The following is a 12,695-nucleotide window of genomic DNA, read 5'->3' on the forward strand; positions in this document are numbered from 1 at the left end:
ACAGGTTAGCAAAGGCATGTAGAGCTTTTGGAAAACTCCACAGAAGAGTTTGGCGAAACAAACACCTGAAGAAAAGTACAAAGATCAGTGTTTACAGAGCCATAGTGCTGTCTGCTCTTTTATATGTGTCTGAATCATGGGTCATTTACCGCCACCACCTGCAACTCTTAGAACGCTTCCATCAACGCTGCCTCTCTACAATCCTAAACATCCACTGGTCAGATTATGTGACCAATACATCTGTTCTAGAACAGGCAGCAGTTACGAGTATCGAGGCCATGTTGCTGAGAACACAGCTGCATTGGGCAGGACACGTCTCAAGAATGAAGGACCACCGCCTACCTAAGATCGTGCTCTATGGTGAACTTGCCACCGGCTGCTGCAAGAGAGGAGCCCCGAAGAGGAGATACAAGGACTCCCTGAAACAACATCTCAGCCTTGGCCATATCCATCATCCTTGGTCTACTCTGGCCTCCAGTCGGGAGGCCTGGAGACACACCATCTGTAACACTGCTGCTTCTTTTGAGAATGCATGCAGGATCACTCTCAAGGAAAAAACGTATAAAGAACCATGTCTTGTCGATACCACCTAAGGAGTCTTTCTGCTGTGCTTTTTGCAACTGGACTCGTCTATCTTGCATTGGCCTTTTTAGCCACCAGCGCACTTGCAGCAAGTGTGGGTAGAGTCCTTCCCAAATCTTCATTCGCAAAGCCTAGCCATGATGACTTTAGCAAATTTACAGATTCAAAACTTCATGGAGTCTTTCTGGTGGTAGTGGAGTAGAGTCTAGAAGAAATTGTCACTGTTCAATGCAAGTTCAGTGTTTGTTGTTCGGGGATATGAGAGCTTAAGATCTCCCCTTTTCTCCCTTTCTATTCTTTCATATTGTTGTTCCTATTCTTTAGATTTTTTTCCCTTATTTTTTAGCCTCTTTGCAGACACAAACCCATCCTCTAGAAAAGAAGCACGAAAGTCTCTGTATTCAACAATGAGGTATGTTGGGTTAGCTGCAGGAATCCCATCACATCCAAGAAAAGCCAGCCTGTTTCTGGCTTTTCTGGCTTTAAAGGCCAAGCTGATGTGGGTTTGCATTTTCTCCTTGAGGTTTGGGTTTTTTTTCTTTAGTCCTACACTGGCTGCACCTTCACCAAAAGACTTAGTAGAACAGTGATAACACTGTCAAGAGTTAGGTTTCTTTGCTTCTAGCACGCTGGTAGCTCACTGTTGAGTGCATTCCTTACATTATTTTGCTAAAATATGGAGTGTAGGTGTAAATCCATCTTAAAACGACTCCCTGTAAAGTGTAAGAGAACAGCAGCTGCTGTTAGATGCATATTCTGAAGGCTTTTGAAATGTGTCAAGCGAACTTTTAAGCAATCTGGAATAACAGGCTACATACAGTGACTTGTTTCTTGGGAGCTTTGCACTATGTCATCCTCAGGTGTTCTGCCAAGTGGGAAAGAGAACTCAGTGAGCAAGAAATAAGAGTAAGAAGATGGCTTGTCTCTGATGTTGCAGTAGTTTTGGGGGGGAAGTACATTCTGTATTATAACTGCTGAATGAGCCTGGGGTTTGCCTAATTTCAGTACCTGATCTTGCAGCTAAATCACAGGACCACAGAATGGGTAAGGTTGGAAGGGACCACAGTGGGTTATCTGGTCCAGCTTCTCTGCTCAAGGAGGGGCATCCTAGAGCACATGGTACAGGATTGCATCCAGACAGTTCTTAGGTATCTCCACTGAGGGAGACTCCACAACCTCTCTGGTCAATCTCTTCAGTGCTTGGTCACCCGCACAGTAAAGAAGTTCTTCCTCATATTCAGTTGGAGCTTCCTGTGCATCAGTTTCTCCCCATTGCCTCTTGTCCTATTGCTTGGCACCACCGAGAAGAGCCTGGCTCCATCCTCTTGACACCCTCCCTTCAGATACTCATAGACATTGATGAGGTCCCCTCTCAGTTGTCTCTTCTGAAGGCTGAACGGGCCCAGCTCCCTCAGCCTATTCTCATCACTGAGGTGCTCCAGTCCCCTCATTATCTTTGTTGCCCTCTGCTGGGCCTTCTTCAGGAGCTCCATGTCTCTCTTGTTCTGAGGAGCCCAGAAATACTCTTCCCAGGTGGAGGACTCTTCATTTGCCTTTGATGAATTTCAGAAGGTCTCTCTGCCCATCTCTCTAACCTGTTGAGGTCCTTCTGAAGGGCTGCACAACGCTCTGGAGTATTTGCCACTCCTCCCAGCTTTGTGTCATCAGCAAACTTGCTGAGGAGGCACTCTGCTGTGCTAGGAACCACTGCAAGCAAGAGACTATTATGGTAAAGTCAGTTCTGAGCAGTATGTACTATAGTTCTGTTTGCTCTGTACATACTCCTGCAGTTTTGCTGCTTTGGACATGGACCAAATGTATAAGTTAGAAATCTTACAGTTTTATTCATGTCCAAATTCTTACTACTCCCTTCAAAGACTAGCATAAATCTTTCTAAAAGAGAGATTTAAGAGACCTTCAGGTCAAACTGAATTAAAACTCTGACAACAAAGTTATCAGCCGTAATTGTGTCATTATTCTGAACAGTAAATGCTGTAATGTGTTAAATTTACAAATAAAAGCTTTGGGATTTTAATATATCTTGTAATCATCTAACGGATAGAGTCAGGCATTTGACATTGCAGGACTTCCTGAGTGGATACAGAATTATGTTGGAAATGGATGCCGTAAGCTACTGAAGGAGAAAATATCTTCATGAGTAGCGATGTGAGCTTTTCATGTTTAACTCTTTCAATAGCAGTAATTCTTGGAGCCACCTTCACTGAGACAGGCTTTGAAAACCCATACTGGATCTCTGGCTTTTGTAAGCACCTTGTTTTGGTCAGATACCTTGTAGACATCACATTTACAGTAATAAGCTATGAAGAAAGCTTGTATATCAACAATAAGGAAATACTTTACATAAAATAACTGTGTTCTTTAGTCTCCACAAAGGGAATAAATTCATCCAAAAAACCTTGGCAACCAGCAGACTTAAAAAAGTGAGTCCTTGCCTGAACTCAGTCACAATTCTGGTGGACCTCTGAGGTTTCATTAGCTTCTTTCCAGAATAATTTATATTAAAAGACCACTACATTTTATTTTAAGGTTTAGCATGATTTGATTTGCTGGTTTCAGGTGCTCTCCTGGCAATTTAAATATGACAGGTAAAGTGAAATGCTTATTTTACCTTCTTATTGCCCCACTCCGCCAATGTTTCTGACCTCTCTGAATTCAAGGTTTGCAATATGCTTGTCTCTGAATCTTTGGTGGATTTTTCATGAGTCTTAGTACTGTGATAAGTTGACCCACCACATGTTTCTCCCTTCCCAAATGAACTGTCAGTGACTTTCCTGTCCTTGGAGGATTTTTCAATCACTGTGGTGTTTACCTGTCTCTCCACTACAGAGCATAAGGGTGACCAAACAACCTAAAAGTTGCACTCAGCCTTCAGCCTGCACCCAGAAACAGCCCCTGACCTTGACTATGTTTGTGATCTACTTGAGAACTCTGTGTGCAGATCAGGGCAACATCCACGTAAAAGCATCAAGTTAGCTAGTCAACAGTGATGACATGCTTATCTTCATTGCAAAGTCTATCTCTTAGTTGCTGGGGCTTAACTGTTATTAGTTTGAGTCATTAAACACATTCTATGCTATATGAACCTGTGCTCTGGCTTGCCCCGTCTTCAAAGATTGTGGTTCCCCGCCTTACTTGCTGATTTTACAAAGAGCTTTCCTTCCCTGCCTCCCTCCTTTTACTTATTTCTTTTTCTCTTCTTACTTCTAATGATATTTGCTCTGAGTTGTGCCCTCCAACTTTTTAATTCTATTTCTCAGATTTTTAGAATCCATTTGCACTTTATCACCTTTTTCTCTCTTTTACAGAGCTACCAGTAAAAGCAGCTAGTGAATAGGTTTTCCTTCTGTGCTTCAGATGGTGATCTTCTGTAGAGAAGGCTTCAGCTGTTTGATCCCATTCCCTTCAGTGTCCTTTAGAGGCACATTTTCATACTAAAGACCAGCCTGAACCTAGAGAGGCCTTTTCAGCAGTTGAGCTACGTTCATCTGTGTCATATTTCAAACTACAGTGGGCTTATGCCAAATTTGCAAAGGTTTGCAGCACAAGGCTACAAGAAATCGGTGTAGTTCGTTGTATGGTTTTCTCAATCTTTTTTGGTTTGCATTTCCTAAAAAAAATAAATACAGGGCTTAACATGCTTCCATATTATTAACACAATTGTTGAGAGTCTTGGTTTTCTTAGTTATCAGTTGTAGATTTCTCCACAGCTTAAAACTACTGGATTAAAGTATCAAAGTAGGGAAGATAGAAAAATTCCCTGTTCTTAGTGGCAAAGTGACTCTTGAGTAAATGAAAAACTATAGTACAAAAATCAGGATAGCAAACCTTTCTTTCACTCACTGGTGTGAAATAAAATTAAATTACACCTAAGTGTTTATTTGAAAGTGTTTCTCATTAGCCTGATAATGCCACAAATACATGCAGTACAGTGAAAACAATAGCAGCAAAATTTCAAAGGCTGAAAAACACATCACAGAGGGCTGCTAAGTGAAGGCTTGATAAAGAAAATGTTAACATGTTAATATTTTAGTTGTAAAGCTAGTTACATGGAGTTGCATAAGCGACACAAAGACAGTGCTTTGAATTTGCGTATCTTGCTGTTCTGCATTTATTTCTGGACATGTCTAATAGGACACAATATCATATAATTTTATATTTTAAAGATGTGCAATAACATTGCCTATTTTCAAACTCATTTTTAGGTAGAATATTTGTGTGTTTTGTTTTCATTTCTGACTTTGCAGCATATTTTTTTAGTTTGAGAAAATGCATTCAAAGTCTCTAATAACATAAATTTTGCAGGCTATGTTCAAAATACAAAACATTTTTAAAAGTGCAATTAAAATCAGGGATTTAATTTATTAAAAATTCATAAAGATTAAAAACAGAAGGCTAGATTCTCAACAGAGACCTTAGAGTTGTATTTATTTGAATTGAGCTATAGGGATTTATCAAATTGAGGATCTGGCCTTTCCACTATAACATTAAGATAAACCTTGCTGTTAGGAATTATTTGTTCAAAGACAGCAGCTCCCTTAGGAGGATATTAATAATACTGAAGTTTACATACTCACTTTTAATAATGTAAGTTCACAGAACAGAATGAAAACCATTCCATAAATGTAATAAAATCTAACAATTCTAAATTGAAGCATATTTATATAATACAACTATGTCTGTAAGTCTGTATTTGGAGGAGTAATGTGAAATGCAATCAAAGTAAACTTACATTACTACCACTTTGCTTTACTAGAGTTCAATACCACATTGTCTCCAAGCAGGTAAGAGCAGTCATGTGAACTATATTTTTAACTGCTTGCTTTAACTAATATTTAAAAATAAAAAAGAAACTTGGAAGAATTGCAGCCTAATTTGGCCACCTTTTTAGTGAGTTTCAAGACATTCCAAATTTTAAACATTTTTCACTTGTTTGCTTCTGTACTGATGATTATGAAAACTATTACTCCTATTCTTAAAATATGATAACAAGATTAAACTTCCTGGTAAATGTTGAATCAGTTCTTAAATTAGTATTGCCATGCTCTTCAGTTTGGCAAATACTAAAAGGGAAATTTTGTGTGAAGACACAAAAACTGGTTGCTAATGGTTAGTTTATTTTGAACAACAGAATTTGGAAGGAATATCTTTATAACAGTTCCTTTATGGGCATAACCTTTACTTATGAATTCAAAGTGATGCTTTTGTAAGTGATTTTTGTAAGTGGTTTTATATTCTCTATCCTCTGCACTGTATACGTACCTCACTTGACTCAAATAAAATGTTTTCAAGTAGGAATCAGAATAGGCTGGAGAATTTGGGATTTTACTACCTTTAGAATTTTAGGTAGGTGGTTTGGAACTAGGGTAAGATAGAAACAAACTTGAGAACTAAACATAAAGAGGCTAGAGTAAACTGTCTAATGTACCTTTTGTTATAAAGGGGTGCTTTAGCACAAAGGCTGTGTGAATATTGTTGTATTCCTTTGAAGTTTTGGTCACAGAAACTACTGAACTTTCAACACTGCTTGAGAACCAAGTAGAAATGGGATGCATTCACATGCAGCAGCAGAAACTGCCTACTAAAGGATTTTTTTATCAGGATCAAAGCTTCATTTGTCCCCTTAGCCAGCATGTCAGTTTGTTAGTTTTACTTTGCTGTAAAGAATTCTAGTAGGAGGGTATGCAAAATAATTGTTTGAATTCAAAATTTAACACCTCTTATGAAAACAAAATATACATAATATATCTGAAGGCAGAAGAACTCTACAAAAATAAGTTTTGACAGCTTCACCAGTAAGGCTAACACTAATGCATCTTCAACCTTGTGTAAGAGAGTACTTTGGAATTTCACATCTTTGGAGAAGAACTATTATCTTGTACAATAAATAATTATGGAAATGTACAAAGTAAAGAATAATTATGTACAGCATTGATAAAACAAATATCACATTAGCTTAACTAAATATAACAGCAGATATTACCTTTTTTAGCATTATGTCTTAAAATTAATGAGCTTGTTCTGCTTAGATCTTTACTTACACAATTGCACAGTTCCCTTTCTTTGGATTATTTCTTTAGGCTACAGACCACTTCAATTCTTCATCTGATGAAAAGATGTCATTCCAGACTGCGTAAGACTCAACTTCATCTGGATCCTTGCTGCCGTGAAGGTGTTTCAGCCTGCCAGAAATACAGCCTCATCAGAGTCCTTGCCACTGTCTTCACTAGGCAAGCAGCCACCCCCACTTGGGGACCTACAGCTTAAGTCCTCCACACCAGACTCCTGATCACTGTTGGCTGAGAGGTCAGGATCAGAACTTTTCAGGTTGTCCTGTGTCAAAATCAGGGCAGAATCTTCTTCATCCCCTTGTGAAGGACTCCGGGATGGGAATGACTTCAGATCGTTGCTATATTCCTGGGGAGTGTTAGCTAAGCTATTGTTGGAAGTAGACAGCCTTAACTGTTTGCTTCGGTCTTGTTGCTTACTCTTGACTTTATTATCACCTAATTGTGATTTCTGAAGATTCGCCAGTCGCTGAAATAAAGGAAACAGTATTACATGCACACATTTAGGGCCAGTAATCCTCTTCTGTGTCTTTGCCTTTTTTTTTTTTAATATAAGTTCAGAGCCCAACCCAACTAGCACCCTTTAAAACTGTCTATGGAGTATGAGAAGTGCACAATTTCTCACAAACCAATGCTGATTTACAGCAGCCTTCTGAGCTACAATTCTTTCTGAATTACAGAAGGATTAAACTCACTTTCAGTAGTACTTGTGCACCAACACAGGTAAAATTTCATCCTTAAAGAATAAAAGACCACTTCTGTGTCTTAATGCAAAACATTCGTGACAATTTATCTGAAAACAAAGATGACAGATGAACATCCTCATTCCAGAAAAGGATTAGTGTGTAGGTGACTCCGCAGCATATGGAATTGGGTTTCATTTATCATCAGTTACCAAAACTGAGGTATCAAGCTCAAGTGTTTATTACCTCTCCTAAGATCTCCAGCTCTTCTTCCAGCTGCTGAGTTTCTTCCTTCACTGCCATCAGATAATCAGTAACTGACTGTCGAGGATGCAGCCCCTTTTCAAAGCGGTTGTACATACCACTCCAGAACCTGGAATTAATGGGAAGGTCAGGAATTTAGTGAGGTAGCATCATGAGACATAAATGCACACTTTTTTCTTTCTTTTTTTTTTTTTTTCCCCAGACATTGTTCTAAATGATTCATCCATGGCTTATGTGTCTTTAGAGTGCATACACATAAATTCATAGAGTATTTGGCAAGATTTGTTGTTCATTTGCATTTGCTCTGTCCTGAAGGTGCAACTCTCTGGACATAAGCACCTTGAACCAATTTTGATATTTAATAAAAAGAAAGATGGATGTAGCTTTGACTTGGATCACATGGCTGAATGCAAAATTTTGAGGGTTTTTTTTGTATTATTTTGTTGTTCTACACTATGGGCTCCAGAGCAATGGTACTTATAAAACAGCCAAGGGTAAAGACAGTTTTTCATATTCCTTGTTCTCAATTGTTTTAACTTCTCATGAAGTCAACTTTGAGATTCTGTATGCTTGTTTTTGTCTGGGGCAGGGGGGGCGGGGAGGTGTAGATAGTTAATGGGAGGGGGGTTCACTGTAAAAAAGGGTTAAAAATGATGAGTAAAAACCAGTATGGTGTCCTGTTCTCTTACAATTTAAACTGACATTTTAAATTGCCTATGGATGAAGCAATTATATACATTGGCAATTTCTCTTCCTGTTCTGTGGAATTACTTGACAAACCTTTAGTTAAACGGTTGAGTTGATTTTTCATTTTCAGGAGGAAAGGACTCTAGCTTACTCTAGGGCTCTTCTGTCTTCTGCCTTCCTGACACAATGGCCACAGCCAGACACTGAGTGTAACCAGTTCAGCAGACAGGTTAAGTAGCTGAGCCCTGCCATCAGCTGCAGCTGTCTAGCCAAGTAGCTGACAGATATTTTCAGAGCACGTGCGTGCTCATTGGTGGCTTATTATTCCTATCCCAATAGTATACTATTTAATCACATTCCCCCTTAAGTTTATCATCTGATAGCTCCTGCTTGGAAATCGTTACACACCCAAGTAATTCCATTAAAATCAACAGGATTACTCATCCATTGGAGGATCTGTTGTATCAGTACTTCTTTTATAAATCCCACTCTCCCAAAGAGTATGATTAATAACTATTTTTAAATTGTTTTAAAGTCTGATATAGTAGACATGAAAGAATTAAATTTCTGTCATTTAGGATTTTTACTGAGTTTTTAACAGGTGCTAATACTTGCAACTGGAAAACAAACTGATCAGTTTTACTTAAATCACAATTTTCATGAATTTCTATTAAAGCTCTCCTTAAATGTGTTAAGATTAATGGCACAACTAAGTCAGAATGTCAATAGTAATGTTTCAAAAAGGATGATATTTTGTTACCTTTTTTAAAAAATATCAAGTAAAACTTACTTTGAGGTATAACAACAACATGGGGAAAGTCTCCTTTTTGTTTTACTAAACACTCATTTTAGCAATGAAACCATATTTTCTTGAAAAGATTTTTATTTTTGACACCAATTGATCCAAATAAACATCAAAAAATCTTGGGATGGAAGAAGTTAAAGCAACTATAAATTTAGAAATCACAGACAAGAACAGAATTGAAAGAGGCATATCTCAGTGGAAGAAGTGAGTAACCATGAAATTAGGACACGCAACTATCAATATAGCTTTAATCTTAAGCTTCTTTTCAGACTAATACTCTGTTGTGGAATCGTGCAGAGGTGTTTGCTGACTATGAGCACACAAGGAGCAAACACATTGTATATGAGATTGAATTTCCTCTCTATAAACTGCCTTACAGAATGAGAAATACTTGTATATGAAGTCACTCTGTTCTGTACTAACACATCCTACAATTTTCTGTAGCAAGTGATAGTACCTACTTGTACAAGAAGTTGCATGGAGCTATCTGTGGGTGCAGGGTCCCTTGGTTTTGACTGTGGTCTGACCTGTATAAAGGATTCAGGTAATCAGCATGATTTTTCCACAAGTGAGCCCATAATGAATATGTTCGTTCTTGGATTCTGAAAAAAAAATAAAAATATATTAAAGTGTCTGCTACAGTTCAGGAATAGCTAAAGCTTAGATGGAGCATTCTAGTCCTCTGTACTCCCCATTTACAATCAGCTTCCTTACCAAAATCAGACTTAAGTAAGGAGTATAGAGAAACAGACCCATATTCCCTTGTTGATTACGAAAGGCAAAATCCAATCCATTTCCCATGAAGCAAGAGCAGCTGGAGAGAAAAGGTGGAGAGACTGGTTCCTTTGCAAGGTGAAGAGGATCACTTGCATAAAGTAAGCTTTCAGGCTGATCTCTGCACCAAAAGGATGCCCACATTTAAAGCACTCCTACCCCACTGAACTGCAATTTCTTATGCAATTGGGTCTTGGGATATGATGATCTGTGAAGGTTTTGATTTTAAATGGACTGTGGCACTGTGGCTACTCTGCACATAAGCAGTGAAAGGGACCAAATAGCAGCAGCCAGCAGTAATTGCCACCTTCGTCTCATTGCTACTGCTGACATGATCAGGGTACGTGAGAAAAGTGATGGATATCATCCTGTATTGAGGACCCAGGGCCCCAGGAAATGGATACAAACATCAGCATTGCCGGGAATGATGATGCTGTCTCTGTTTGGGCCTAAGGGCAGGAAGATTAATTCATAATTGCTTTGGGGCTGGGCAGCAGAAGGATAGTTTGCTGACTCAGTCCTAGGGAGGGCTACCAGACAAAAAGGTTGTTCGTGAGGAAGTACCTGAGAGAACAGAACTAAATGGCCTGACTTGAGATCCAAAGACAGGTTAAAACACAGAAGAGCAGTAACTCTTGAACTGAGAACTTAACTAGAGTTAGTATCATCTTACATTAGAGCTACAGGGACAGCTTGCCTTGTATGTTGTTAGGGCTGCAGTAAAGGTAGCCCCACATGGCTGAAGGACTAATGCTCTTGTCTGTTTTCACTAATCTCTGTCACGCACACCATGGATTACACTCCCAGCAGAGCTACATTGCAGAGGATCAACTTTTTGTGGTATTAATCTGTGTTGCCAGAAGACAACAGGCACCCTATTCCTTATGAAAACACATACATGCCGACTGGATATTAATGTCAGACTGCAGGTTAATGTCTGACTCCTCAGTACACCACTAGCCACAGCCCCCACATGTAAATATGCTACTAAAGAAATCAAATGCATAATATGCTACTTTCATACTTCAGCTCTCGTCTCTCCTTCTGGCTGTTACACAGGAAATTCCCAAACTGGCAAGAATAGATATGATGCTGTATGTGGATGAGGAATCTCTCGTTGAATTCAAAGGCACAAGGAAACTGTTCCATTAATTGCCAAACACATTCAATGAACTGGTCAATAACAGGTGATATCTCCTTTGGATCACCATCTAAATTGCCATACCTGAAACAAGACAAGATACATTTAATTAAAACCTGAATTCTTGTAGGAAAACTGAAGGTATCTTGTTACCTTCCCCCTACAAACAGCTGACTGCTGCATAGCCATGTTTTAATGCTATTAATAGAAAGTTATACCACAGTAATATGTCATCGTAAGAATGACTGCTTTGACTTAATGACAAAAGTGTATCTTAAGACAGTCTGTTAATAGCAGACCATTCCCCAAACCAGAAAACAGCAGGAGAGGTACAGAATAACCTCGGCAGAAAACAAGTTAAAGCTGCCCTCTCTTGGTGAAATTTTTAGAAGGTGGGAAATGTTTACATGCTGTAACTGTCAAGTGAACATCAAATTTTCTATCCATAAAAATGCCTCTTGGAACCACTTGCAATGAAGAAAAGGAGCCTCAAAATATAAAACACATAGAAGTAAAAAACATAAGTCTACATAATAGGAAGAAGCATTTTCAATCAATTATTATTCTTGTCATGTGTGTGTATGTATATATGTATATATATATACATGCCAACAGAGTGGAATTCCTTAAACATCTAAACTTGAAACTTCTGATATTATTATCCAAGAAAATATAGCAACACTGCACAGCAAACCAAAGCTACCAGTGGTTATTGCATTTCATAATACCTTTTACCATTGATAATCATAGACAACTGACAGTATCATGTTAAATGAAGTAATTCCTGCTGGAATTTCACAGGTGGTATGGAGCTGCACAGATTTCCTGAAAGCTTTATTGTGTTTTTTGAAACTATAACAAATTTATATTCAAATCAAGCTATATAATATAATTAAACCCCAATATAAAAATTGCACTTTTTATTTTTACAGAAACTAAAAGGAAATTCAAAAAAGAAAGAAAATGTGAATATTTATCCATGTTTAAACATATAAAGTCTTCAAACATTACAGCACTTACATTGGATGGATGTTCAAATAACTTGCCCAAACAAATTACTTTCCACTTCACTTTGCCTGACGTTTCTGAACAAATCCTGCTGGTTTTGTTAGAACAGAGTGTAACAGGAAGAGTACGTTTTATGTAAGAGATAACTCACAGGCATGCCTAAGATTAAGTACTGTCTTGGAAGATGTAGACTTTGCTGAACAGGGAGCCTTGGCACTACTGAAAGATCTGCTGGAGTCCAAAGGGATCTTGCAAGCCACTTACATACTACTTTTCACTCACATGGACCTCTCAGTGCTCACAGCAACTGCAAGACCAGCACTCAGGATTCCCAATAGTGGTTTAGGACTGCAGATACCAGAAAAGATTGATACAAAAATATTTCCCTTTGACTTTTCCAGACAGATAAATTATATAGTAAGAGAAAAAGGTATGGCAGTTTCCTGAGGGCATTCTGTTGATATGCTTTGTAAGGCAGCAAAGAAGTAAAACTGGAGTGGCAGCAGATACTGACGACATAAACAACACACACATACACACACACATATATATATGAAAACCTTACCACCACCTTACCTGTGGTTAAATTTGTGACCAAAGGAAACCCAATCTTTTTCAATTAACACCTAAAATGAGAATATTGTGTTCAGTGTTGTGGAGTAGAG

General features: G+C 38.4%; 1 protein-coding gene and 1 long non-coding RNA gene across 3 annotated transcripts in view; one reads left to right on the forward strand and one right to left on the reverse strand.

Moving 5' to 3' along the window:
• The first annotated feature begins 641 nt into the window (after window positions 1-641).
• LOC116786364 lies at window positions 642-7,994 on the forward strand. Its single transcript, XR_004356894.1, has 2 exons — window positions 642-1,085; window positions 6,681-7,994. It is a non-coding gene; the product is annotated as an uncharacterized LOC116786364 (long non-coding RNA).
• The window catches only part of MTMR7 (myotubularin related protein 7), a 44,056-nt gene continuing 33,895 nt past the window's right edge, over window positions 2,535-12,695 (reverse strand). For both annotated transcript variants that reach the window (XM_032686882.1, XM_032686881.1), the window contains exons 10-14: window positions 12,607-12,656; window positions 10,906-11,106; window positions 9,569-9,709; window positions 7,598-7,724; window positions 2,535-7,137 (exon numbers count right to left, since the gene is read on the reverse strand). In XM_032686882.1, the coding sequence (XP_032542773.1) occupies window positions 6,778-7,137; window positions 7,598-7,724; window positions 9,569-9,709; window positions 10,906-11,106; window positions 12,607-12,656 (879 nt within the window). In that variant the 3' untranslated portion in view covers window positions 2,535-6,777. The remainder of the gene's footprint in view (window positions 7,138-7,597; window positions 7,725-9,568; window positions 9,710-10,905; window positions 11,107-12,606; window positions 12,657-12,695) is intronic.

The sequence above is a fragment of the Chiroxiphia lanceolata genome, chromosome 4, assembly GCF_009829145.1.
Source record: "Chiroxiphia lanceolata isolate bChiLan1 chromosome 4, bChiLan1.pri, whole genome shotgun sequence".
Classification (NCBI taxonomy): Eukaryota; Metazoa; Chordata; class Aves; order Passeriformes; family Pipridae; genus Chiroxiphia; species Chiroxiphia lanceolata.